Genomic DNA, 27,711 nt, shown 5'->3' with positions numbered 1-27,711 from the left:
GGAGCGGGCTCAGGTATGGAGGAGCGGGGTCAGGCAGGGAGGAGCAGGGTCAGTAGACACCCAGCACAAGCCTGACAGCTTTCCTCTGTGAGGTGACAGCCCTGCCCTACCTCCTGGAGGCGTCTGTGCCTTCCATGCCCCTCTGAAAGCCTTGGTTGCCCAACAAAAATGCACGTATTCACACGTGTGAGCAATTTGGCAGGTGATTTCCTTTTGTACAGTATCCTCAATTTCTATGAATAAGGGGAAGCCCGCGCTCTGGGTGGTAAACCCAAGCCAGAGTCGTGACCGGGAAGGGCTCTTCCCTCCCCCAGCCCTACCCCTTTTACGGGCAGTGAACCTCTTGGGCAGTTTGGCCATCTTTTTTTTTTTTTCTTTCCCTGCATTTATATTCATGCAGCGTAGAATTCCAGGGCTTTGAAGACCTTAAAAAGCTTATCCCTGGACCTCAGATTGGGAGCCCCTAGAGTTAAGTTGGAAGAGCCTTCTCAGACCTCTTTTTGATGGGGTTTGTAGCCCATCATCTGCCCTCACCCCAGGGAAGGCTCAGGAAGACTTTGAGACTTGCCCAAGGTTATACGGCCCATGAAGAGGAACCCAGGGACCTGATCTGTGGCCGCTAAGCAGCTGTCAGGGGTATAGTCCCCCACCCCCACCCTGATTGCTGGAACGACAGAATCAGAACCATGCATTTAGCATCGTTGCATTTCTTGTTCCTCCCCTGAGAGCTCCCAAGACAGCTTTGCTATACTAAAAGGCAACAGGGTTTTGGATTTCCTCTCTTGGAGTCTGGGACAGAAAACACTCATTCAGCTGCGAGATGTTCCTCAGGCCGTAGGTGTTTCTAGCGATCGTTTGGTGTTGGAAATGTCCCCACCGCAGCTTTCATGAAACTGAAATCTGGCGCGTGTTCCGCTTCCATGTAGCAACGTGCAGTCAGCGCGCTCTCAGGCCGATTGACAGAGACAGAATCGAACGGCACCCTTGGCTTTGATCGCACTTTCTGCAATCTGGATTTTTTCTCCTTCCAAAAGCCATAGAAAGTGTGATAAAATCCGTCATTTCCATCATTTCTGCAGAAACACGTGCAGGTCCTCTTGGCTCGGGTGTACGGGTTGGAATTCTCTCTCCTCCGATTTAATCTCTGCTTCCTTTAGCTTAGGGTGAGAGGCGAGGCAATGAGAGCGATCCTGAATTCATTCAGCCCTTTGTCACTCCCGTGTCTGTCCACAGGACAGGTAGAGGATGCTGGCTGACACTCCTGGGCACTTACGAGCCTGACCTTGGCGAGTGCTCTTTGTGGGTTACCCCATCGCCTCTGAAGAGGGAGGATTTTATAACTGGAAATCTGAGGCTCAGAGGTTGCATCTCTCTGCCCCAATCTACACAGCAATTAGTGCTGGAGCTGGAATCTGAACCCTGGCGGGCTCACCCCCGAGCTTGTGTTCGCAGCCCCAAGTATGCTGGCAGGACTGGTATGGTCACCCCATTTTACAGACGAGGAAACTGAGGCCAAAAAAAAAAAGAGAGAGATCACTCCCAGGATCAGACAGCTAGTAACTTAGCTCTCTGGTATATCTTCCAGCTTTGCGTCCATTGATCTTTCCCTGCCTTGTTAAAGATAAATTATTAGTAGTATTTTTTTTAAAAGATCCAACACACCATATTTTAAATGTCTGCCTTTGCGGTCGATTAGGTTCCTAGAACATGATTCAATCAATGTAACCTGGGACCCTTCTCACAGGGGAGGAGTCTCTGCCTGCTGGAAGGATGTTGCCTCAGCCCCATGCAAGGAGTCTGCCAGGAGATATTTTCCCGTCAGTGTAAAAAATCAACTGTAAAAGTATATTTCGGCTGGCAAAATTACTTCCCACCAGGCAGAAGCTTTGCTGAGAACGCCACCTCCCTCCCTCAGACACCCAAATTCCAGGCCCAGGTTTTCCCTCGCAGGTTCAACCCGGATCCCGCACGTTCGTTGCTGTTTCCCTGCTGTTGTAACAGTTACGTGTCCCTGCTTTCGGAAGGAGTTTCCACCACTCCTTGGGAGAGGGATCATTTCTAAACAGATGTCTGAGAGCTTCCAAGGGATTTGTACGTGGTGATAAAAAACCCTTCTCCATTCAGTTCAGTGACTGCTGGGACTGCAAATATCAGCTCAGCGTGGGAAAGCGCCGTTCAGGGTTGAAGGGAAGGGAAGTGAGTGAAAGTTGCTCAGTCGTGTCCGACTCTTTGCAACCCCGTGGCCTATACAGTTCAGAATACTGGAGTGGGGAGCCTTTCCCTTCTCCAGGGGATCTTCCCGACCCAGGGGTTGAACCCAGGTCTCCCGCATTGCGGGCAGATTCTTTACGGCTGAGCCGCCGGGGAAGCCACTCAGGGCTGGAGCTGTCAGAAGGGGAGCAGGGCAGCCCCAGCCGTAGCGCCCGCCCCTCACTGGAGGTGTTCGACCCGCCCAGGCTAAAGTGGGCAGGCTTTGGGGCTTTCTTTTAACCTCCAGTTACAGCATGTGCTGTGCTTTGCTTCGTGGCTGACCGGGAGAGAGCAGGACCAGTTCCTAGGATCAGGGAATTTTTTTTTAACTTTAAAAAAAATTTTATTTATTTTTAATTGAAGGATAATTGCTTTACAGGGTTAGGTTGGTTTCTGCCAAACATCGGCATGAATCAGCCACAGGCGTACACATGTCCCCTCCCTCTTGAAGCGCCCTCCCGGCCCCCTCCCCATCCAGCCCCTCCAGGGTGTCACAGAGCCCCGGGTTGAGATAACTTTATCTGTCTGTTATTCTTGGCCACACTGGTTCTTTGCTGCGGTGAGTGGGCTTCTCACTGCGGCGGTCTCACGGGCTCCAGGGCAGGTGGGCTCAGAGGTTATGGAACATGGGCTTGCTGCCCCAAGGCCTGTGTGATCCTCCCAGACCAGGGGTCAAATCCACGTCCCCTGTGTGGGCAGGATGACTCCCAACCATGGGACCCCCAGGGAAGACCCAACCAAGGAATCTTTAATCTAGTAGAGATGATAAACTTGCACTCAAATAACGAGAATGTTCTCACACACACACAAATCTGGTGCTGGGGCGAGCCAAGGATAATAAAAATGAGATAGAGGGGAAGCAGAAGGAAGGTCCAGGCAGTGGTTCGGGCTTTGCCGCAAAAACTCAGTGTGATTTCTTGGCAAGCCCTCGTTCCCGCTGTGGGCCTCAGTTTCCCCCTCTGTAAAATGGGCTGGCTGCAGGTGAGCGTCTCTAAGCCTGATCCAGTGCATGTGGGTGTCTGGGGAAAGGTTTGGAGACTCCGGCTGCTGAAGCATGCACTCTTTATTTACAGACCTGTGATGTGTACCCCCCCCAACCCTGAGAATAAAGCTTCCACACTGCCCGGCAGCAGCACCTCTGACAAGTGATTTATGATGGTAATTGAGACTTGTAACTTACTCATTCTTTGTTGCTGCTGGAAGCAGGAGGAAGCACGATGTGTGCGTACGCGTGCGCGCGCACACAGACACAGACATACGCAAGCTTCTCAGTATTGGCAGGCCTCAGAAGTGTCTGATTCAGTCCTGTGCTGAGGGCATCCTTTCTGGCCTCAGAACAGGTGTCTCCGCGAGGGGCCTGGCGGGAAAGCCGGCTCGGCTGGGGTTTGTGAAGAAGCACACACAGGGCTCCCTCTCCCGGCCCCCCAGTCAGGGCAGAGGAGGGAGCCAGGGTCCCCGGCAGGGGCCGCATCCACAGAGCGACCCAGCTCCAGGCAGGACCACAGTGAAGCAGGGCAGCAGCTGGTGGAATCAATACCCCACCTTCTGCTTCCTGCCCACTGGTCCCCGGCCGGTGCCTCCCACCCACCAGCCCCCCACTGGAAACCAGGGAGGAATCGGGGGCAGGAAGGCAGCTTGTGGAGGTCCAAGACCAGAGGCTGGGTGCTGGGGGCTTTCCCTGGGGGTCCAGTGATTAAGACTCCGAGCTCCCAGTGCAGCGGGCATGGGTTCAATCCCCGGTCAGGGAACTAAGATCCCTCCCGCCTCATGGAGCTGTCGTAACAGAACAGAGAGAGGCTGGGTGTTAGGACAGGTGACCCTTCAAACAGCTGGGCTCCGGGGGCCCCCTGTACCCCGAGGGCCAGCCCTGCCAGTCGGCGCCCCCTCCCAGGCTTCCCCCCGCTTCCCAGCTCAGCACGGGCAGGTGTCTGGGGCCTCCTCTCTCCCTGACAGTTAGCAGGGAGGCGGCAGGGGGTGGGCAGGGAGCTGTGGATTCCAGAGGCACCATTTGGATCCCAGCTGTGCCCCCTTGCTGTATTTCCATGGCGCATCTGGGGAAACCGAGCCCGAAGCCCTGCGCCCCAGGTTTCGTAGCTCATCCAAGTGGCAAAGCTGGAGTCCCAGTCCAGGACGGTCTCATTCCAGGGCCCCTAAGCCACCAGCTGCTCTGTGGAGCTGCTGTTGTGAGAGGCCTCGGTGCAATGATGGGTGTGGAAGCCGCCGGCCTAGTGCTCGGCAGGAGAAAGTGCTGCACGTACATTATTTCCCCGCACTGCTCCCACCAGTAGCATCTACTTCCCCACCCAGCCAGCTGTCAGATCTCAGTGTTTCTGCTGAGGAGAGAGACAGCCTTTGTTCCTGCCTTGTCCTAGCTCCACCTGACGAATGGGGAGAAACGCAGAAGCCCTAGTCAGTAGGAGGAGCCTCGGAGGGCAGCCTTGCGAAGCTCCACTGTGAGATGTCAGGAATCTGAGAAATCCATTTACCCCTCCAGGAAGCATTTACCGGACTCCTTGCTGGACTGGGCAGGCCCTTGCGCAAAGAGAGACGGGGAGATCCGGCTTATAGTTGATAGTCCCCAGTTGTTGTTCTAGAAACTATTTCTGTGTTATCTGGCCATGGTGGGTCTTTGCTGCGGCATGCAGGATCGTCGCTGCAGCCCGCGGGGTCCCTAGTTGTGACGTGCGGGCCCAGGAGCTGCAGTGGGGGCTTAGCTGCTCTGACCAGAGATCGGACCCGCGTCCCCCGCATTGCAAAGTGGCTTCTTGCCCACTGGACTACCAGGCAGGTCCCGAGAGTCCTAATTATTCGCTACAGTCTGGGGTGGCAGGTACTGGAGCAGAGGCCTGCGTCCCAGCAGAGACAGTAGGGGTACCCCGAAGGGGTGTTATAGCTTCAGCGCTGCACTCGTAAGCCAGCGTGCGTGTGTGCTAAGTTGCTTCCGTCGTGTCAGACTCTGCAGCCGCATGGACTGTAGCCCACCAGGCTCCTCTGTCCCTGGGGTTCTCCAGGCAAGAATCCTGGAGTGGGTTGCCATGTCCTCCGGGGGATTGTCCTGACCCAGGGATCTTACCTGCATCTCTTATGTCTCCTGCATTGGCAGGCAGGTTCTTTACCACTAGCGCCACCTGGGAAGCCAGCATGCTTGAAAAAAAAAAAACCAGAGCACTGATTTGTAATGCTTGCTGATTTCCGTGGTGTAAACACTCCACCGTGATCAATTTCGAGCCAGAGCACGTAGCCCCTGACCTTGGCTGTGGGAAGAGAGACACAGGCGCGCTCCCAGGGCGAAGTGCGCCAGCCAGGCCGCTCCCGCTCTCTGCTCCACCCACCAGGTCTCTGAGCTTTTCAGGACGCAGCATCCTTGCCCTCGAGAGGGCCTGCAGACCCCTCAGCCGGGAAAGCTGCCCCGGCTCCGTCCGTTCTTGCTTCTCAGCTCCCCGCGATCAGGCTGCTTTCACACGAAGTCTTCCTTGACCCGCCAGCCTCCATGCCCCGTGCTCTTGCATGCAGTCTTACCTGAGGATGGGTCTGCGTGGCTCGTTCCTATTTCTCTTTCTCACCTGAGAGCAGAGCTTGCCGGGGGATCGGCGGTGCCCAGCACCACGCCTGGCGTGGAGCAGGATGCTCTGAAGAGCTGTGGGGAGGAGAAGTGAGAGGCCGTGGAGATGGGCCCTGCAGGATGACTAGGAGTCTGTGCGGGGGGGAAAGGGAGGAGAAGGGGCATCAGGGGCAGAGGCACAGAAGTCAACATCCACGAGCATGTTCGGGGGATCCAGAAGGCAGGCAGCGTGGTGTGCAGGCCGTGAGGGGCCTCTGCCAGGGAGGCTGGGACTGCAGACCTGAGGCTTGGCATTCCAGGCCGAGGAGTTGAATGCAGACACCGTCCTCACTGACCCCATTTCCTAGCCGAGAAGACCAGAGCCAGAGAGGCAGGAATCAGAGGATTTGGGAAGAATCAGGGCTCAGCCATGGGGTGGGGCTTCCTGAGTGGTGCTAGTGGTAAAGAATCCACCTGCTAAGGCAGGAGATATGAGAGATGCAGGTTCAATCCCTGGGTTGGGAAGATCCCCTGGAGGAGAGCATGGCCACCCACTCCAGTATCCTTGCCTAGAGAATCCCATGGACAGAGGGGCCTGGTAGGCTGCAGCCTGTGGGGTCACAGAGATGAGTGATGACTTGGCCCGCACGCGGGGACGGGGTAGCTCAGCCCTTCTGTTCACTTTGCCGCTTATTCATTTATCTGTTGGCCGCATCACACGGCTTGCGGGGTAGTTACCAACCAGGGATCAAACCCCAGGCCCTTGGCGATGAAAGCACCAGGTCTGAACCACTGGACCACCAGGGAATCTCACGCCCTTCTCCTTCCTCAGTGAGGTGGCTGGGGTCCTTCTTTGGACACTTCATGGCTCGCCTCTGCTCTTTTTAAATGTTTATTTTATTTGTCACTTACTCATTCAACCGCTCCGGGTCTGAGCTGTGGTGCGTGGGATCTTTAGGTGCGGCATGTGAGTTCTTAATTTCGGCATGCAGGACCTAGTTCTCTCTGACCAGGGATTGAATCTGGGCCCCCTGCGTTGGTGGCACAAAGTCTTAGCCGCTGGAGCACTGATGAAGTCCCCTAGATTCTATTATTTCACTTTGCCTCGTTCTCAGGATGAGGAAGGAAATGGACATGTCTTGAGCACTTACGATGTATATCAGGGCACCATCCCATCCCCATCCTTCCTGTAGCCTTTTTATTCTCACTTATCGACCAAAGCAAAAAGCTCAGAGAGGTTGAGTGACTTGCCCAGGGTCAAAAAGCAGGTTAACAACAACTGTAGAACCACATGTCAATCTCCTAGACTTCCTAAGGAGGTTTGCTCCTCGCAATGTGGTGTCTTTGGAATTTGCCCTCTCTCTAATCTTGAATGACTCCCCAGTTTTAGATCATTCTTTATTCTTCCACAAACACTTCTTCCCTCTGAGCCTCAGTCTTCTGAGCTGTGACATGATGATGGTGGTTTAGTTGCTAAGTCGTGACCAACTTGCAACCCCATGGACTGTAGCCCACCAGGCTCTTCTGTCCATGGGATTCTCCAGGCAAGAGTACTGGAGTGGGTTGCCGTTCCCTTCTCCAGGGGATCTTCCCAACCCAGGAATCGAACCCGGGTCTCCTGCAGTGCAGGCAGAGTCTTTCCCAGTGACCGAACTGTGAGGGAGGAGTTTGTAGTAGTCAGGGTAAGTACTGCTAGCTGCTGTAACAAATAGCCCCTGCAGCTCAGAGGCTCAGCAGAGGCTTACGCCTTGCCCTGTGGGTCAGGATGGGAGGAGAGCTGTGTGCAGTCCTCTGGGGTCCTGCCACCCTGGGGTCAGCCTCCTCTGGGGTCTGAGTTCTCCCCGGCTCCTGAGCACCCGGCCGCGAGGGTGACACACAGCCCTCACACACCCCAACCCAGCGGTAAGAGACCTCATCTCTCTTCACAGTCTGTTGACAAGAACTGGTCCCGGGGGCCCAGATAAAGGCAAGGCGGCTGGGAAACCCGGTCCAGCTGGGTGGAAGATAACCCTGACCCTGGTGCACACGGAGCCTGTCTCTGCCGCAGGGTGGGGCCAGATGCTGTGATTCCCCGCCACCCGGCCACACCAAGTGCAGAAGTCAGGACGCCGGGGCCTCCCCCTCACCCCCCGGACGAAAGCCATTCCTCCTCCCGCCCTCCTGGGAGGAGAACCATCCCTGCCAAGCCTCCTCTGAGGGCGTGTGGGCGGCGAGATAATGATCTGAGCGTGCTCACTGCCTCTTGGAAGGCAGGTGCTGGAGGGAAACCAAGTCCGCTTTGGTTCTTCTCTCTGTTCCCTTCACATTCCTTCCCAAGATAAATTTAGCCAGCCGTGCTCCGAGCGGCGGTACCCAGGATACCGACTTTTTGTTCTCCGAGCCCACGTCCGAGCGTTTCCCACGGCTGCGGCCGTGAGCCGGGGACGCAGACCTCAGGAGCACGGTCCCGGTCTCGGCCCTGCGCGTCTGTGACCCCCGCCTGCCCCGACCCCAGCCCTCACTGCCGCGTGTTTCAGACAAGGGCCCTGAATACTCCAGTGACCTGAGACAGAACGCAGAACACAGAAGGGCTTTCAGATCCAGCGCAAGGGCTGCTGTGTCGTTCCCAAAGAAGGAAAGAACCAAAGAATAATTAGGGCCACTTAGCGCCCAGAGGCAGGATAGCTCTGGCGGAGAGCACAGATTGAGGAGTTGCAAGTGTGCATCGGAATTCCAGTTCAGGCAAACGACCTTGTCAGCTGTCTCCCCATCTGCAAAATGGGCCGACACTGCCTTCTTCTTGAGATTTCCTGAGAAGCTCAAGAGACGTGCATGTTTTTCTGCTGCTCTATAAATGTGGATGTGGAGATGGAGATGCTTCATACGTGGCCTTGGGCCAGCCTGAGAAAGCCGCAGCGAGGACCTTCTGGAGCCTTCTGCCCACACCAGACACTTCTTCTGCAAACTTCCTGAGCTCTCCCGTGAGGCCTGCTGGCAGAATTAGGTTCTGGGGCCTCCTCATCTTTACAGGAATGATTTCCTTTCTGGTGTTCATCCTACTCTGTTACAGCTGGTCTGGCTCAAGCTTGGTGCTTTTTGCCTTGCTCTGTGAAGCTCTCTGCTGCCTCCACCCAGACCATACTGGCCCTAATCTTCTTTTACATACTTCTTTATCTGACCGCACCAGGTCTTATTGGCGGCACGCAGGATATAGTTCCCTGTCCAAGGATCAAGCCCAGGCCCCCTGCACTGGGAGCGCGGACTCATAGCCTCAGGACCACCAGGGAAGTTCTGATACTTACCATACTTTTGAGGATGAGGTAGCTGCTGCCATATTTCCTTGTCCTCCAAGTCTTTTTGCCACACTGCACACTTTGCAGGATCTCAGTTCCCCGACCAGGAATTGAACCTGGGTCCCAGCAGTGAAAGCACCACGTCCTAACCACTGGCCAGCCAGGGAACTCCCCCACCAAGGCTTTGCCCATGGGGTTAAGTGGCTGCCCTTCTTGCAGCCTCCTTCCCAGGCCTGGGTTCATTCTACCACTGTCAGGAAGACCCTTCTGTCTTCCCGGCCTCTCCCTCCAGCTGCAGAGCCCCCGCAGGAAACACGAGCCCGGGTCAGCCTCCCCAGCGGCCGTTTTCTCCCTGGGTCCTTTCAGCCTGTCTAAGGCCTCCAACAGTGAACAGGTGCTTCCCTCAGGCACAGGCAGAAATCGAAGGTGGACCCCCTCTCCCCATGCTCCCCCCGACCCAGACAAAGCTCTCCAGGCCCGAGCTTCCTGCCTGTGAAGTGGAGGAGGGGAGGGCTGGAGTCCCGGGAGGGAACAGTTAGGGGTCTCAAAAGGGGTGACTGCATGGATGCACTCTTCACAGAGGTGGGCAGGCCGCTCTGCAGACTCTGGGCCTCAGGCGGGAGGCCAGCCTGGCTACAGGCCCCGCAGAGGAGCCGGGAGACAAAAAGCACCCTGCCTGCCTTCCCTTCACCCTCTGGCCACCCATGGGCACCTCCCACCGGCAGGACCACCCCGACCCAGAGGGCGGGGGCCTGGGCAGGAGCGGTCTCTGCAGAGAAGGGCAGAGAGGACGTCCGACTCGGAGGTCAGGAGCACGCCCACCTCGTGGTGGGGCTCGGGGTCACCCCTCTCACTGACTGCGGAGGAGGTCTCAGCACCCCCCGGGTTATAGACGTCGGAAGTGAAGCCCCAGGGGCTGAGTCCCAGGAAAGAGCGCAGACCTGCAGCCTGTGGTGGTGGAGCCCAGATTTAAGCTCGCTTCTGCCTGACCCCGGGTTCCCAGAGCTGACGTGCGTGCTGGATGTGTCCCGCAGTCCTGTCCGACTCTGCGATCACACGGACTGTGGCCCACCAGGCTCTTCTGTCCATGGAATTTTCCAGGCAAGAACACCGGAGCGGGGTGCTAACTCCTCCCCCAGGGGAGCTCCCCCCACCCAGGGACTGAAGTCGAGGCTCCTGCACGGGCAGGCGGATTCTTTACCAATGAGCCGCACAGGAAGCCACAAGCCAGCGGCGACAGTAGCCGACATCTACGATTTAAGGTCTCTCGACCCCCGACAAGTGACCTTCTCCCCCCGCTGTGATCCTTCCGTTACCTGTCCCCTCGGGCTCAGCGCTTCGTTCTCCCCGCTGGACGGTTTGGAAAGCAAGCATCCCTGGGAGGGGCTTCGTGTCGGTCGCCGGACACTTCCAGGGAGTGAGTTTCTCAGCTGTCCCCTGTTCTGAGAGAGGCCCAGGACGGGCCTGGGGGCCTCTGGGGACTGGAAACACTGAAAGGGAGGCACCTGAGAGAAGGACCGACGTGGACGCCACACAGCTGCAGAGGTCTCCGTGTCCCTTCTCGGTCACCCCCTCACCGAGTCCTCACCCTCTTCCTGGGATGCTGACATCAGGAGCCTGTGTTACCACTTTGGGGCGGCAGCCCAGAAAGATTACCCTTCGCTGGGGCTCGTTTCCCAGGCGGCACCAGTGGTAGAGAATCCACTTGCCGATGCAGGAGACGTAAGAGACGCAGGTTCCATCCTGGGTAGGAGAGGTCCCCTGGAGGAGGGCATGGCAACCCACTCCAGCATCCTTGCCTGGAGAATCCCTTGGCAGAGGAGCCTGGCAGACTACAGTCCATGGGTTGCAGAGAGCCAGACACGAGTGGGCACACGCTCACACACACACGCAGAGTTAGTTTCACCCGTAACCACGTAGAAGGAAACGCGCTGGCTTTAGAAGCCCAGAGACAAATGCAACTCAAGCCCTGGCTGACTGCGAGACGGCCGGTAGATGCCTTCACCACCATAGGCATACTCAAACGGGGTGACGCCCGCCTCGCTGTGTTCAGTGAGGGTGAAACGTGACCCCTCTGCTCAGGCTCCCGCAGTTCCCGGCGGACACAGCAGTCCCGGCCAGGGACGCTCAGAGAGCAAGTGCTTGAACCGGGCAAATCCAGCGCTAGGTCTCAGCCAGTTGAGTCACCCCGAACCAGTCATTTAACCCCTCGAGCCTCGTTTGAAAAATAGGGCAGTCACACCCTTATCCCACTGGCTTCTGAGATGCGGTGTCTAAAAGCATTTATTATCATCATCATCATCATCATCATCATCAATCTTGGCCATGCCTCGTGTCATGTGGGATCTTAGTTTCCTGACCAGGGTTCAAACCTGGGTCCCCTGTATTCGAAGCACAAAGTCCCAACCAGTGGACCACCAGGAAGTTCCTAAAAGCAGTTTTAAAGCCGCCCTATAAAAGCACTTTAGGGATCAGTGTGTTTCTTCACAGTATCAGCGCCAGGAAGCCTTCCCTGGTGCTGACTTTGTTCCAGACCCTGTTCTCAGCCCCTGACATGTGTGACTTCACTCCGTTTTCATGGCAGCGCTTAGGAGCAGGGCTTCTGTACTCTGCTCACTCACAGATGAAGGAATGGAGTCTCAGGTTAAGTGACTGCCCCACGCTGCGTAGCTGGCAAGTGGCAGAAGCAGGCTTTGAATCCAAGCAGGCCGAGCCGCCCACGGCAATGGGCACACCCGTCTGGGAGAGGACTCCCAAAGAGGGAGAACCGCGGAAGCCGGGAGTCCAACGGGGCTCACACTTTCCCACACATCAGACTCACTTAGAGGAATCAGATTTTTAGAAGGCAGCCTCCCGGGACCTAGTCCTGAGATGCTGGTTCTCTGGGTTCAGGGCAGGACCTGGAGATCTGCCTCCTTAACAAACCCCTCCAAGGTGATGGCTGTGCAGGCGGCCAGCTGACCACACGGGGAGGACCGCGGCGGGCGTCCCGCCCCACCGTCAGGCAGGGCTGGGCGGTGAACGAGGGCTGCAGGGCTCCAGGGGATCCTGAGGGTCCAAGCGGGAGAGACAGGCGCCCACAGCGGGCCCGCGCCTCCCGCTCTGGCCTCCAGGTTCGCCAAGTACTACAAGACGGACAATGGGAGTGAGTATCGCACCCTGCTGAAGGCTTTCGGCATCCGCTTCGACGTGCTGGTGTACGGAGACGTGAGTCCTGGGCCGGGGGCGGGGCGAGATGCAGGTCCTTTCTGGGCCCTCAGACGCTCCTTCAGGCCGGGTTCTGCGGCTGACCCGCCCAGAGACCCTCGCTGGTCACATTACGCAGCGGGGGTCGGGGTGGGGGGTGCACACTGATGCCCCGAGAGGCCTTCTGGCTCCACGGCCGCCCTGACTGGGAGCCCCAAGTTTAGCCTCAGGCCTCACCCGGACCTGCTGAGCGCCCTGCGCGCTCACCTTGGTCTTTGTGCACCAGGCTGGCAAGTTCAACATCATCCCCACCATCATCAGCTCCGTGGCGGCCTTCACCTCGGTGGGAGTGGTGAGTGCGGGCCCTCCAGGCTGGTCAGGCCCGGGGCTGGGGGGGGGGGAGGCGGGGGACCCTCTTCTGCCTAGAGCCATCCCCTCCGCGCTGGGCCAGCATCTCCTGTCCTGGCGCCCACGTGGCCAGCGCCCCACCCCCACCCCGTTACCAAGTCCCTGTTCCCCATCACCGTGAAGGTGACGGGGTTTGGGGTGGTGGGGAGGAGACCCCAGGGTTCCCAGACCCGAGAGCCAAGCCGGCCCAGAGCCCTGCTCCCTGGGGTCGGGCACACGCCCTCCCGCCCTCCACATTTCCTCGGCTTCTCCCAGTGCATTTCAGGGTGGGCCCACCGTCCTGAGCAGCGGAGGTGGGTCCCAGAGACAGAGCAAAGCCTTTGGACGTTTTCCTAAAGGAAACGTCAGCCGGCGGCTCTGGAGCGCTCGCCGCACCCCCAGGGCAGCCCTGCCCCTGCCTGAGCCTCCCGCCACCCTGCCCCCCACCCCCTCGCCCACAGCGCTCAAAGCCCCCCACTGTCCCACCAGCCTGTTCCCCCGCGCCCCCCCACCCCGCAGCGCTCAGAGCCCCCCCGCTGTTCCTCCAGGGCACCGTCCTGTGCGACATCATCCTGCTGAACTTCCTCAAGGGGGCCGACCAGTACAAGGCCAGGAAGTTCGAGGAGGTCAGTGGTGGGGGGCAGGGGGTCCACGAGAGGCAGGGGAACGGGGCAGGGGGGGAGCTGGACCCCGGACTGTCCTGGGTCCACGAAGGGGCATTCACTGGGCTGGGGAGGGGGGGTGTCCGACGGGGCGGACCTTGGCCGAGCGCGGGGCGAGGTCATCGCTCTCAGCATCCCCGCCCACTCGTCCTCCCTCGGGGTGGGCAGACCCTGCTGTGTCTTGCCTCGGGGCTCGCTTTGCCCTTGAGTTGCATGGGAAGAATGTTGGAGTCACAGCGACTTGCCCTGGCTCCCCTCGGACCCACCCGTGAGCCCCGACGGCTGAGTCCGCCACACGGTGGCCCACGGGAGGACCCCGCCCGCGGTCGGAGCCCACTCATGCCAGCGCTTCTGCCTGCAGGTGAGCGAGACCACGCTGAGGGTCTCCACCTCTGCCCACCCGGCGGACACTGGCGACCAGACCACGGAGGAGAAGCAGTCCACGGACTCGGGCGCCTACTCTATCGGCCACTAGGGCCTCTCCCGCCAGCTGCAAGCTCAGCCTTGGGCTCCCAGCCTCCCCATGGGGGACCCCGCGGGGCGTGGGGGGATGGGAGGGAGAGGGGCTCTCATTTCCGCTGCTCACCCCCTGGGGCCACAGCCAAGGCCTGGGTCTGACCGCTGCCCTGCAGAGGCGTCCTGCTCCCACAAAGACCCCATCTCACCTCACCCTCTGCCCCACCCCGCTCTGCTTCCCAGGACCCCCGGGGCGGTGGCACCTGGCCATCCCCCTTCCAAAGAGTAGAGACAAAAATAGGAATGACCATGGGCCACGGGAGGCCACCAAGCCCAGGCACCTTCACACGTGTTAGCTCATTTACTCCTTAGAATAGTCCTGCGAGGTAGATATTAGGTTCCCTCTTCTGAAGATAAACGGCAGCTCAGAGAGGCTTAGTCGTTTGCCCTGGGACACACAGCCCGGAAGCGAGAGAGCTGGGCTTTGAACCGGGGTCTGACTCACTCCATCACCTCCACCCCACCAGGAGACAGGGGACACCCGGAGGCATCCGCCCTTCCGCTTCAGCCTCCCCGACCACGACCACGATCGTTCCCACTTCCTCACGAGTGCGGCCCTTGCAGTCCCCAGGAGCTCAGGCAGGCCCCGTGTCAGACGGGGGTGCAGGGTCCCTTTCTCTGACTTGGGTGGATCCCAGACCCAGAAGGAAACAGGAGACGTAACCGTCGGTGAATTTTTCCTTCCCTCACCTCAAGCCGGAGAAGGGAATCTTCTCGTTTTCTCTGGGATCCCCACAGGGTCGTGCACATCCGGGCCCCCACTCAGGAGCCCAGCTAGGTGCCCACTCCCTTGCCCGGGGCAGGGTGGGCTTCCTACCTGGTGCCCTGTTCCAGGAGGTCAGCGGGTCTTCTCCATCACATGGACGAAAGGGTCGGGTGAGCAGCTGGTCAGCGGGCCTGTCCCTGCAGGGCCCGAACAAAGTGGTCGGTCTTCTGACGTCAGAAACTAAAGGGGCTTTAGGAACCCTCTTGTCTGATTCTCTTCCTTACAGATGCGCAAACTGAGGCCGTGGAAATGGCTCAGTCCACGGTCCTACAGTTAGCAAACCAGAGGCGTCCTGCCGCTTGGGGGTGGCGGGGAGCCAGGAGCGGACGCCGGCAGCCCGGCTGCCTCCCCATGCCCACTCGCCCCCTCCCTTCTGCGGTAGGGGCCCAGAAAGGGCACCAGGGCAGAGCTCAGGACAGGTCCAGCTGAGCCTCATGAAGCATGTGCTAAGCCACTCGTCGTGTCCAACCCCGAGACCCTGTGGACTGTATGGAGCCCAACAGGCTCCTCTGTCCACGGGGTTCTCCAGGCAAGACTCCTGGGGTGGGCTGCCATGCCCTCCTCCAGGGCATCTTCCCGACCCAGGGATCGAACCACGGTCTCTTACATCTCCCTCTTTGGCGGGTGGGTTCTTTACTACCAGCGCCCCCAGGAAGCCCTTAGGAGGCCTGAGGCATACGGTGTGTGTGTTGTCTTTTGGAAAAGACTACATTAGGCGTGGGAAAGTGCTCGTGCCGCTGAACGCTCTGAAGTAGGAGTTCCACCAGTTTCACGGGAGATGCCACAGAAAGGTGGGCGCCCAGGCCAGACCATGGGGTCTTAGCAGAGCTTGATTATACAGGGAGGGCTGGTCCCTCCAGAGAAGGTGCGGGGAAATGGGGGTCAGGGCAGCTGGGGGAGTCGTTTGGGAAGGCCTGACCCCTGTGACCCCCACCCCATGGGGAGAAGGGGAGAGATTTCCCCACAGGGGGCTTGTCACCCTTTTTCCTGCTCTGCCTTCTGTTCACCCTCCCCCCGCCCCGTCATCAGGATGCTGGGGCGACACCTCCCCAGGGGACAGCCAGGGGAGGAGGCAGCGTCTGGAGACCTGAGCAACAGAGATATCAGTGAGGCAGAGCTGACCTTTGCAGCCAGGAGCCCCACCAGCGTTCCTGGTGAACCCAGCTCTCAGGAGGCTGTGGTCACAGCGCTGCTTGTTCTCTGATGAGGGGACTGAGGTGGCTCTGTCCTGGGGGCACCCCCTCCTGCAGCCCCCCTTCCCTCCAGACCGCGTCGGTCCTCCTTCAGGTGCCCCAGCCCATCCCAGGCCTGAACTCGTGGATGTGTGACCTTGATGTTGTCTTTCCCACGGCCGAACTAGGTCACCGGTCCCTGTGCAAGACTCAGGGCTGCTCTCAGGGGCAGCCCCAGCACTAACTCAGCTCTGCCAGCACTAACTCAGCTCTGCCGCATCGCGTGTGCTCAGCACGCGCGTGACTCCTCCCCCGAACCCCATCCACCCCGTGCTGTGCTCAGCTGTGTCCAGCTGTCTGCGGCCTCACGGACTGCAGCCCACCAGGGTCCTCTGTCCACTGCAGTGGGCTGCCAGTACCTTCTCCAGGGCATCTTCTCGACCCAGGGATCGAGCCCCCGTCTCCTGCATCTCCTACATGGCAGGCAGATTCTATCCCACTAGTGCCACCTGGGAAGCCCAAGCTTGCTGTGAACCAGTGAAGTTGCTCAGTCGTGTCTGACTCATTGCAACCCCATGGACTGTAGTCTACCAGGCTCCTCCATCCATGGAATTTTCCAGGCAAGAGTACTGGAGTGGGTTGCCATTTCCTTCTCCAGTGGATCTTCCCGACCTGGGAATTGAACCTAGGTCTCTCACATTGCAGGCAGACGCTTTACCGTCTGAGCTACCAGGTACAGCTTGCTGTGATTTTGTCATTAATCCTGATAAAAAAGAAATCTGCAATACGTGGACATTTGAACCAGAACCCACACTCATTCCTAACAGCTCAGCAGCAAAGCTTACAGTCCGTGATAACCCAGCATTGCCAAGCCGTGGGTCAAATGAGAAGTAGGCTGTGTCTAATTTAACTTTCGTTTTGTTGAAGAAATTGAGGCTAAGGTTTTAGACTAAAATGGTAGATCTGGGACTCGAACCCAGAACTTTACCACCCCGGAGTCTGGGATCTCGATTTGCATGCCACATCCGGCTGGGGAAAATGAAGAAATTTGTTGGTCCCTTCTTCTCTGTATGTTAGGCAAAACCAGATTTTGCTGCAGGAACAAATTGTGACATCTCAGGATGTTGTACAGTGAAGTAGGTCAGACAGCCCCTTCCACTTTGTAGCTGTGCTGTCTGAGACAGGTAGACCCCCAGATCACTACGACAAGGGAAGTGAGAACTGGAAGGTCAAGGGTGACCACAGAGGGTCACTTAAGGCCAGGCCTGGGATGTCCCTGGTGGTTGCGTGGCTACGACTCCATGTCACCCAGTGCAGGGGGCCTGGGCTCGATCCCTGGTCAGGGAACTAAATCCCACACACCACAACTAAGAGTTCTCATGGGCAATGAAGATTGAACATCCAGCGTGCCGCAGCTGAGATCCAGTGCAGCCAAATAAGAAAATAAATATTTAATAAGTAAATAAATAAATGCCAGGCCTGGCCTTCGTATCAGTTCCAACCGCCTCCCACCGGTCAGAATCAGTGCTGTGCTGTAGAATCCAGGTTTACTACAAAGAACACCGGGGAAATATAGCCTTCCCAGGTGCCCAGGAAGAGAAAACGGTGAACACATCGGCTTCATTGGCTCCTTTCTAATAGCTTTTCTTCTCCACAACCCCCTCCCACCAACATGTGTGCCAACAGTTACACACATTTTTCCCTTCTGTGTTCCTTCTCACAAAACCTTTTTCTTGGCAAGTTTTCAATCAATCTCCCAGAGGCGTTAACAGACAACACACTCAGGAATTTCTTCTCCTAAGAATATTTGCTTTTTAGTCAAGGACTTCAGAGTTGAAAGGCCTTAAGCAGTCAAGGGAATGAATATATAATGGTTGAACTTGAGGGTGAATAACAGACAGGACTGGACACTTGAAGCCTATCTCATGTACTACCCTGGCCTACCTCAAGCGAGCTTCAGTCTGGAAGGATCTGAACCCTTCTGCCATGCCTTTCTCCTCCCTCCCTCCTCCTCTGACCCTGGCTGGCAGTATATTGGGACACCGGGATTAGCTAGAGCCCATCGCCCATCAAGGAGATAAGTGAAGCCGAGAGGAGGAAGTCTGGCTTCCCTGGTGTCTCAGACGGTAAAGCATCTCCCTGCAATGTGGGAGATCTGGGTTCAGCCCCTGGGTCAGGAAGATTCCCTGGAGAAGGGGATGGCGACCCGCGCCAGGATTCTTGCCTGAGAACTCCCATGGAGAGAGCGGCCTGGCGGGCTACAGTCCGTGGGGTCGCGCAGAGTCGTACACGACTGGGCGAGTGACGCTCTCACCTTCACCGCCATTCAGCAAGCCCCGGAGCCCCGTGCAGAGCTCAGCCTCCGCCCCCCCCACCACCCCTCCCCATGCTTCCGCTTCTGTGAGAAGGACGGTCTTGAGAGCTGGCTTGTTGGACTTCCCTGGTGGCGCAGCAGATGAAGACTCTGCCTGCCAGCACGGGAACACAGGTTTGATCCCTGGGCCGGGAAGATGCCACCTGCGGTGGAGCAGCTCAAGCCCATGGGCCTGGAGCCCGTGTTCTGCAACCGGAGCAGCCCCGCGGTGAGCGGCCCGAGCGCCCCAGTGAGGAGTGGCCCCGCTCACTGCAACCAGACAGCCTGTGCCCGCAACGAAGGCCCGGCGCAGCCAACTCGAAGTAAATCAATTCTAAAAAAAACAAAAAGGACTAGGCTGCTGCAGTCTGTAATGCAGGGACCCGGGTGAGGCCTGACCCCAGGGCAGCTCCCCTTCGCTGCCTTTGGAGAAACTGAGATGCTGTGATTAGAAGCCGCCTGACCCAATCTCCATCCAAGGCAGATGGACAGACCCCTGCACTGAGGACAGGCCTCATCACCCGGGGGCAGTCCCCAGGACCTAGCCCTGGTGCGGTTAAGGCAACGCCAAGGCCCGTTCTCCCGTTGCCAGAGGCCTCCTCATGTCCGCAGGCCTCAACCCTGCGGCTTCAGCACCAGCCACTCCCACTGCGGGTCTCCCATCCTGTCTGCGCCTTTAGAAGCGAAGCACAGCTGGCAAAACTGGATTTCCTTAAATTTAAGCTTCTTTGTTTCTTTTGGCAGCCCTGGGTCTTAGTCATGGCTCTTGGGGTCCTCATTGCGGCACGCGAGCTCCGAGTTGCAGCAGGCGTGTGGGGTCTAGTTCCCCAGCCAGCGATCGAACCTGGGCTTCCTGCTTTAGGAGAGCAGAGTCTTACCCTGCGGGCCACCAGGGAAGTCCCCAGACCGTGGAGTCCTAAAACTCCACACCTCATCCGAGGCCTGTACAGATAGATACACACACACAGATCTGTTCAGACACACACACTCCCAAACATGCTGGCCAAAGACACAGTGGTACACAGAGGTGTGCGGACACAGACTCAGGTGTCTAAGGTACAGAGTGACACAGATGCACACTCTCAGGGAGGTACACAGACATACAGTCGTCTCCATAGAGACGTTGAAAATGTGCACACGAGCCACACACTAATACACGCCGGCTCACACAGGTTCATGCATATTTAAAAGTCCAGGTCCACATATGCACAGATATATACAGGTGTCTGAAGACTGACTCATGCACACACGAAGACACCCACACACCTGTGCACATGTGTGCCCCAGGCATCCTTGCACACGCTTCCTGGGCCCCACGGAGAACCACACCCCCAGGAAGTCTCTCTCACTCTCTCTCACCACCCAGGGCTCTCTGCCCTCTGAACACCAGTTTGCAGTCTCACCTTGCCTCATCAAGCTCTGACCCTTCCTAGAGCCCAGCCTGGGATGAAGCTAAGAGCAGGAACGCTGTTCTGTCTCCATGACCCCAGGACCTGAGAAAATGCGAGAAGCAGGGAGACCCGGGGCTGGAGAGCCAGCCCTGGAGCCACCAGGCTGCACACGGCCTGACTTGGGCCCCGAGGCCCTTGGGGAGCGAGGCAGCTCCCTGCTGAGACTGTGGCCCCTCCAGGGAGGGGAGCTGGGCAGGGGCAAGAGAGGGGACGCATGATGGAGGGGCAGTGAGGAGGACAGCCTCCCATGAGGACGGGGTCGGGGAGCTGTCTCAGAACAAGCTGGGCCTTGGACTCACCCACAGGTGGCTGAATTAAATTCTGAATCAAAGACACCCATTCCCATCCATTTTAGTTCATGGATTCCTAAAATGTCAGTGTTCACTCTTACCATCTTGTGCTTGACCACATCCAATTTCCTTGAGTCATGGACCTAACCTCCCAGGTTCCTATGCAACATTGCTCTTTACAGCGTCGGACTCTACCTTCACCACCAGGCATATCCACAGCTGAGCTGGATTTCCACTTCAGCCCAGCCTCTTTATTATTTCTGAAGCTATTCCCCAGTAGCATATTGGGCACCTTTCAACCTGGGGGGCTCTTCTTCTGGTGTCATATATTTTTGCCTCTTCATGCTGTTCGTGGGTTTTCAAGGCAAGAATACTGGAGTGGTTTGTCACTTCCTTCTCCAGTGAACCACATTCTGTCAGAACTCTCTGCCATCACCTGTCCATCTTGGGTGGCCCTACACGGCATGGCTCATAGGTTCATTGAGCCACATGAGGTTATGATCCATGTGATCATTTTGCTTAGCATTCTGTGATTGGAGTCTTTATTCTGGAGTCTTTGGGTTTGTAGTTCTTCCTTCTTCTGTCTACCTTCTGACAGATCAGGATAAGAGGCTTGTGGAACCATCCTGATGGAAGAGACCGTCTGTGGGAAAAACCTGGTCTTGCTCTGGTGGGCAGGGCCATGCTCAGTAAGTTTTTAATCCAATTATCTTCTATGAAGTCCTACAAGAATTTCTAGGACTAACATGAAAAAAAGACATCCTTTTTGTCACAGAGGACAGGAATGCAAAAGTAGGAAGTCAAGAAACACCTGGAGTAACAGGCAAATTTGGCCTTGGAGTACAGAATGAAGCAGGGCAAAGGCTAACAGAGTTTTGCCAAGAGAATGCACTGGTCATAGCAAACACCCTCTTCCAACAACACAAGAGAAGATTCTACACATGGACATCACCAAATGGTCAACACTGAAATCAGATTGATTATATTCTTCGCAACTGAAGATGGAGAAGCTCTATATAGTCAGCAAAAAGCAAGACTTGGAACAGACTGTGGCTCAGATCATGAACTCCTTATTGTTAAATTCAGACTTAAATTGAAGAATGTAGGGAAAGCCACTAGGCCATTCAGGTATGATCTAAATCAAATCCCTTATGATTATACACTGGAGGTGACAAATAGATTCAAGGGATTCTATCTGGAAGACAGAGTACCTGAAGAACTATAAATAGAAGTTCATAACATTGGACAGGAGGCAGTGACCAAAACCATCACAAAGAAACAGACATTCATTCAAGAAGGCAAAGTGGTTGCCTGAAGAGGCTTTACAAATAGCTGTGAAAAGAAGAGAAGCAAGAGGGAAAGGAGAAAAGGAAAGATATACCCAACCGAATTCAGAGTTCCAGAGAATAGCAAGGAGAGATAAGAAGGCCCTCTTAAATGAACAATGCAAAGAAATAGAGGAAAACAACAGAATGTGAAAGACTAGAGATCTCTTCAAGAAAATTGGAGAGATCAAGGGATCATTTCATGTAAAGATGGGCTTAATAAAGGACAGAAACAGCAAGGACCTACCAGAAGCAAATTAAGAAGGTGGCAAGAATACACGGAACTATACAAAAAGATCTTAAATGCCCAAATAATCACGACTCTAGAGCCACTCACCTAGAGCCAGACGTCCTGGAATGTGAAGTCAAATGGGCCTTAGGAAGCATCACTATGAACAAAGTTAGTGAAGGTGATAGAATTCCAGCTGAGTTATATAAAATTCTAAAAGATAATGCTGTTAAAATGCTTCACTCAATTAGCCAAAAAATTTGGAAAACTCAGCAGTGGCCACAGGACTGGAAATTGTCAGTTTTCATTGCAGTCCCAAAGAAAGGCAATGCCAAAGAATGCTCAAACCATGCAATTATGCTCATTTCATATACTGGCAAGGTAATGCATAAAATCCTTCAAGCTAGTCTTCAGCAGTATGTGAACCGAGAACTTCCAGATGTATAAGCTGGACTCAGGAAAGGCAGAGGAACCAGAGATCAAATTGCCAACATCCTTGGATCATAGAGAAAGCAAGGGAATTCCAGGAAAACATCGACTTTATTGCTAAAGCCTTTAACTGCATGGATCACAATAAACTGAGAAATTCTTAAAGAGATGGGAATACTGGACCACCAGACCTGCTTCCTAAGAAATCTATATGCAGGTCAGGAAGCAGCAGTTAGAACTGGGCATGGAACAATGGATTGATTCAAAATTGGAAAAGCATTATGTCAAGGCTATATTGTCACCCTGCTTATTTAACTTATATGCAGAGTACATCATGAGAAATGCCAGGCTGGATGAATCACAAGCTGGAATGAAGATTCCCCAGAAAAATATCAATAACCTCAGATATGCAGATGACACCACCCTTAGGGCAGAAATTGAAGAAGAACTAAAGAGCCTCTTGATAAAAGTGAAAGAGGAGAGAGAAAAGTTGGCTTAAAGCTCAACATTCAGAAAACTAAAATCATGGCATCCAGTCCCATCACTTTCTACAAAATAGAAGGGGATAAGTGGAAGTGACAGGTCGTCTTTTCTTGGGCCCCAAAATCACTGCAGATGGTGACTGCCACCTCAAAATTAAAACACACATACTCCTTGGGAGAAAAGCTATGACCAACCTAGATAGCATATTAAAAAGCACTTTGTCACTTTGCTGACAAAGATCGGTATAATCAAAACTATGGTTTTTCCTGTAACCATGTGCAAATGTGAGAGTTGGACTATAAAGAAAGCTGAGCACCAAAGAATTGTTGCTTTGAACTGTGGAGTTGGAGAAGACTCTTGAGAGTCCCTTGGACTGCAAGGAGATTCAACCAGTCCATCCTAAAGGAACTTGGTCCTGAATATACACTGGAAGGACTGATGCTGAAGCTGAAACTCCAATACTTTGGCCACCTGATACCAAGAACTGACTCTTTGGAAAAGACCCTGATGCCGTGAAAGACTGAAGGCAGGAGGAGAAGGGGACGACAGAGGATGAGATGGTTGGATGGCATCACTGACTCAATGGACATGAGTTTGAGTAAACTCCAGGAGTTAGAAAAGGACAGAGAGTCTGGCGTGCTGCAGTCCATGGGGTCGCAAGGAGTTGGACATGACTGAGCGACTGAAAGCACCAGGCGGGTGGGAGAATGGAAAACAGGGCCAGTCTCTGAGGTGAAAACAGACCAGGGCTGGAAGAGCCAGGCGCTCTGAGAGACCCCGTTCTCCTTGCCCCATCATGTGGGGGCCCCAGGTGTGACCTCATGGCTCCTCCCAATTCTCAAATTCGACATATCCCCTGCATTTTGTAAAGCTGCCAATACGCCCTGAAATTGCAGCCCTTATTGAATACAAACCAAGAGGGGCCCTCAACAGAGGTGTCCTCCCCCAGACCCTGGGCCCACCGCCCGGCCCCCACTCTGCCCCCAGGGGCTGCTGCAGCCAAACCCCCCCAGCACCCCCCTCTCCCGCCCCGCTGGCAGGAGTCCCGCTCCAGCTGTTACTTCTCAAAGTCCCCCCGCCCTGCCCGCAAAGCCAGAACGAGGGCTTCCAGGATTTTCCAACCCAGGGGACTCCTCCAAAGTGCGCAGTGAAGAAACCAGTCAGGAGATGCTGTGAGAACGAGGCTTTATGACCCGGGGAGGCTGGGGGACAAGGGGGCCGACGGAGAGACAGGGCAGGCAGGAGGGGGGGAGGAGGATTTCCCATCTCTGGCTTAGTAGGAGCAGGTGAAGGGCAGCCGCCTTCTGCACGGAGCTCTTCGCCAGCGACCCCCTGGGGACAGAGCACAGCGATGTCAGTTGCACACCTGTGTGGCCTGTGTCCCCCCACCCCAGTGCCCTGTCAGGCACCTCTCAGCTCACCTTTCCCTACCAAGCTGAGGGCCGTATGTCTCCCCATGTCCCAGCTAGCCACGTTCACTGATCGCCTCCCTTGCAGAGGCAGAGTGCTAAGTGCTTCCTATGGACTGTGCTTTCACCCTCACAGTGACTCCACGAGGTCAGGGCTGTCATCACTCCCGTTTCACAGATGGGAAAACTGAGGCTCAGGGGACTGATAACCCGCCCTGATCTCAGCAGACAAGTGGCAGAGCCAGCTGTGGACCTCGGCCATCTGACCCCAGCCCGCAAGGTCTTCCCCCCGATTCTAAACTCCCGCACGTCGGGCAGCCGTGCTGTTGGGAGCTGGGGAATCATCTGTCAGCTGGCCCTAGTTCCCATGTCTTTCCTTCCCATGTCCCTCGGCCACACCGCCCATTCCCGAGTGTCCCTCCCATCTGTCCCACACGCTCTCCTTGTCACCGTCCCGTCAGAGGAAGGGAAGGAGGCTCGCTGAGTCTGGAGGACACAGAGCCCCCAGCCCCGTCCAGGACCCCTCACTGTGGCTCTGAGGATCCCTGCTCCTCAGCCCTGCTCACACACAGGGCGGGGTTCTCCAGGAGGGGAGGGTGTGTGAGGGGTGGCGTGTGTGTACAGCTCACGGGGACGTGTGTGCAAGTCCACCTCCCCCCCTTGTCTGGGCCCCTGGCCCCCTCACCTCTGGTGCACAGGGCCACGCAGCGGCCTCTCCCATTCCTGGGCTGGCCTCTGGCCCAGATTCCAAAATTCCAGCAACTCCCATCAGTCCAGTGAAATCTCCTGCACCGTAACTAGAGAGAAGAGAGAGGCTGGGTCAGAGGGCGGAGGTCCAGGAACACAGAGGCTGGGGCTCCCGAAAGTCCCCTGAGCATCTCTCTGGACACTGTGTCTGTAATCTCCTCTCACCGTGTCACCTGGCCAGGACCCCACCGTGCAGACCCAGCCCCAGGGTTCTCAGGCAATGACGTGGGAGAGCAAGCATCACTTCCAGCTCCCACACACTGGAGGCTTCTCAGACTTCACTGAGCAGACGCATCTCCTAGGGGTCTGCTGGAAATGTGGATTCTGATTCAGGAGGTCTGGGTTGGGGCCCGAGATCCTGTATTTCAACAAGTGCCAGGTGATGTTGATACTGCTGGTCCTTGAACCACACGTGAGCAGACAATGTAACAGAACTTATTCTGTCACAGTCCCCAAGGTCACTCTCAGAGAAGGACCCACTTAGAGATGAGGACAGTCGTTCAGCCAGTAACGGGCAGAGCTGGGTCTGAACTCTACCTCCTGCCTCCAGTGATGGGCTGATAGACCTTCAACAATCAGCTCTGGTGGAAGTTATGAGGCAGAGGGAAGAAAGAAATGTGATTTATAACAATTGTCCATTTCTCTGGTGTAAATGCATCCACCGTGGCAGATTTCAAGCTGCAAGCATGAAGCCACTGAACATGGGTGAGGAAGAGAAGTGCTCAGTCATCACCCCTCCTAGGTCAGTACAAGCCAGCTTCAGATGCCAGGATGAGGCTCGATGGGAGCAGGTGGTGCCTTGAGGCAATCAGGCCCACCCACCCTGGGCCTTCCCTGGTGGTCCAGTGGTGAAGAAGCTGCCTGCCCATGCAGGGGCCATGGGTTCAATCCCTGGTCCTGGAAGATCCCATGTGACGCAGAACACCTACTTCTGTTCCCACTGCTGAGCCAGGGCTCTCGATTATGTGTGCCCCGACTAGCAAAGCCACCTCAAGAAGAAACCCATATCCCCCAGCGAGAGAGTGCCCAGCCACACCTAGAGAAAGCCTGGGTGCAGCCAAACATGAATAAATGAAAAAGGCTGTAAAAGATAGGGGATTGACTTCCCAAGTATTAAACCAACCTTTTTTATAAAGGACAGAAAGAAAGAGCTTCCTCCCCCTGGACGCTGGCCCCTCACTTACCCGACCTCTGATGAAGCCTCCGATCCAAACCTGCGCTTGGTTGGTCCTTACGGCCAAGCGATAGATGAGAGTGTTGACACTGAAGCTGTGGATGGAGACGAGGTTGCCTCGGTAGCACTTCCTGCATATTCTCTGCAGAGAGAATAGGGAAGAGAGAAAATTCACTGTTTTCTTGTTAAATGCCTGAGTCTACAGGACAGACCCCACATCCCTTTGCAAATCAGAAATCAGGTATTTGCTGCTCCGCCTGAATCCCATCTCTTGTGCCTTTATGTGGGCTTCCCTGGTGGCTCAGCGGGTCAAGAATCCTCCTGCAATGCGGGAGACCTAAGTTTGATCCCTGGGTTGGGAAGATCCCCTACAGAAGGAACTGGCAACCCACTCCAGCATTCTTGCCTGGAAAATTCCATGGACAGAGGACCATAGTAGGCTACAGTCATGTGGTAACAAAGTGTCAGACACGAGTGAGCAACTTCACTTTCTTTCTTTCACTTTCTTTTCTGATGCATATTAGGCTAAGAGAACCAGTAGTCTAAATAATAAGAAACAGAACATTGAATCCAATCCTGTCTCTCCATCCCAGGTCCCCGAAGCAGCCTCAGTGCCATATACCTGAGCTCCGTTAAACGTCCTCCGAGTCAGCACAACCCTGTAGCGGCAGCTCTCGCACTCAGGACTGCCCGGAAGACGCACTGTTTCCTCTTCCTTGGGGCACTGCACGTCCTCATCAAAGTCATCTGGGTCTAACTCTGAGTCCAACTCATCATCATGGGCGCCCTCGGCCTCCTGTGCCCCCGACTCAAGCACCTCACCACTCAGGGCCAGCACTCCTTCCTGCCCCCCTGAGCCTTCCAGATCCTGGCTCAGGTCTGCCTTTGTCTCCGGACCACCCAGATGGGGGGCATCCTTCTCTGCAAAAAAGAAATAACCCGCCTTCAGACAAGGTACCACCTCCCTCCAGGACCACGGACAGCTCTGATGCCTCCACTCTGTCCTCCTAGGGACGCCCTCTGGGACCAAAGACCGGGAAGATCCCTTGGGGGTTGGATGAGCCAGAATTGTTGCATCACACACACAATTGCATGAGACCCTAAAGCCGGCTGACACCATGTGCGGGTAACTTGGGAGTGAGAGATGTGAGAAGGCCTCGTCTTCACAGTGGGTGTTTTTCCTGGCAAAGGAGCCCTGAGGGAAAGTTCAGGTCACAGCTCCGGGTCCAGGAGAAATCTAACTAGAGATGGGCTGGGGCAACTGAAGTGGGGCTGTGGCCTTGGACCCATAGGAGCAAAAAAGAATGCAGGAAAGGAGAAAGGAGAACAGATGAGAAGGGGAGGGGAGGACTCACCCAGATAGAGAGCAGAAACTGTCCCCAGCAGGAGAAGGGGCAGGAGCAGGCAGCCTCTCATGTCCCTGCAGTCTTGTGACAGACACACAGCTCCACGTTCTCTCCTGGGGACTTCCCCTGTGTCTGCACGGCCCCTGGAACACAGTAGAGAGGCAGTGTTTGCTTAGCTGGTAGATTAAAGGGCAAATGAGAGAGCTTCCTTGTCCCCCAGGGAACAGACCCTGAGCTGGAGGATCAGGGGACAAACAGGGGGCCGGGAGCTCCAGTAGAGGAGCCCCTTTCCCTGAGAGTGCCTTGCGGCTCCCGGGACAGCACTCAGCTCAGACCGCCGCCCCAAGAGGAACAGGGGTGCTCACCTTCAGCGCCAGAGTCAGACACACTGGGGAAGAACGGGAGGACAGTGGGCATCATGGTACGGAGGACCGCAGTCCCTGGTGCTTCCCACATAGAGCCTGGGTTCTTCCCAGCCCCGGACCTGTCCTCCCGGGGAAGCCGAGGGAGCACTTACCTCCCGAGAGTCTGAAGCCTCCACTCTCAGTGCTTCTGGCTGTTAGCGCACAGAAGCTGCCCTTATACTGGGCTTTGGGGAAGTGGGAAGAGGCCAGGAGGATTGCCCCAGGCTCAGGCGGTTGGACAGTGGGGCTGATAAGAGGTTGGCTCAGTCCTCCCACCCTTGAGCCCTGCACTCTGCTGGGACTTCAGGGACCTGCCTCC

The 27,711-nt window shown here is 56.1% G+C and overlaps 2 protein-coding genes across 3 annotated transcripts in view; one reads left to right on the top strand and one right to left on the bottom strand.

Annotated features, from left to right (window-relative positions):
* P2RX3 (purinergic receptor P2X 3) overlaps window positions 1-14,746 on the top strand; it is a 33,007-nt gene extending 18,261 nt beyond the window's left edge. For both annotated transcript variants that reach the window (XM_070472926.1, XM_070472927.1), the window contains exons 9-12: window positions 12,177-12,270; window positions 12,536-12,601; window positions 13,185-13,262; window positions 13,660-14,746. In XM_070472926.1, the coding sequence (XP_070329027.1) occupies window positions 12,177-12,270; window positions 12,536-12,601; window positions 13,185-13,262; window positions 13,660-13,773 (352 nt within the window). In that variant the 3' untranslated portion in view covers window positions 13,774-14,746. The remainder of the gene's footprint in view (window positions 1-12,176; window positions 12,271-12,535; window positions 12,602-13,184; window positions 13,263-13,659) is intronic.
* An 8,839-nt stretch (window positions 14,747-23,585) lies between these two features.
* LOC110150247 (proteoglycan 3) lies at window positions 23,586-27,118 on the bottom strand. The gene is made up of 5 exons (XM_020913177.2): window positions 26,998-27,118; window positions 26,265-26,563; window positions 25,653-25,784; window positions 24,407-24,518; window positions 23,586-23,644 (listed from the first exon to the last, which is right to left on the bottom strand). Exons 1-5 carry the CDS (start codon window positions 27,056-27,058, stop codon window positions 23,586-23,588), a joined length of 663 nt encoding a protein of 220 aa, XP_020768836.2. The 5' UTR covers window positions 27,059-27,118.
* Window positions 27,119-27,711: the final 593 nt, after the last annotated feature.

Source organism: Odocoileus virginianus, chromosome 10 (assembly GCF_023699985.2).
Source record: "Odocoileus virginianus isolate 20LAN1187 ecotype Illinois chromosome 10, Ovbor_1.2, whole genome shotgun sequence".
NCBI classification, from domain to species: Eukaryota; Metazoa; Chordata; class Mammalia; order Artiodactyla; family Cervidae; genus Odocoileus; species Odocoileus virginianus.
The sequence above is the reverse complement of the archived record's forward strand: the minus strand, read 5'-3'. Positions and strand labels throughout refer to the sequence as shown.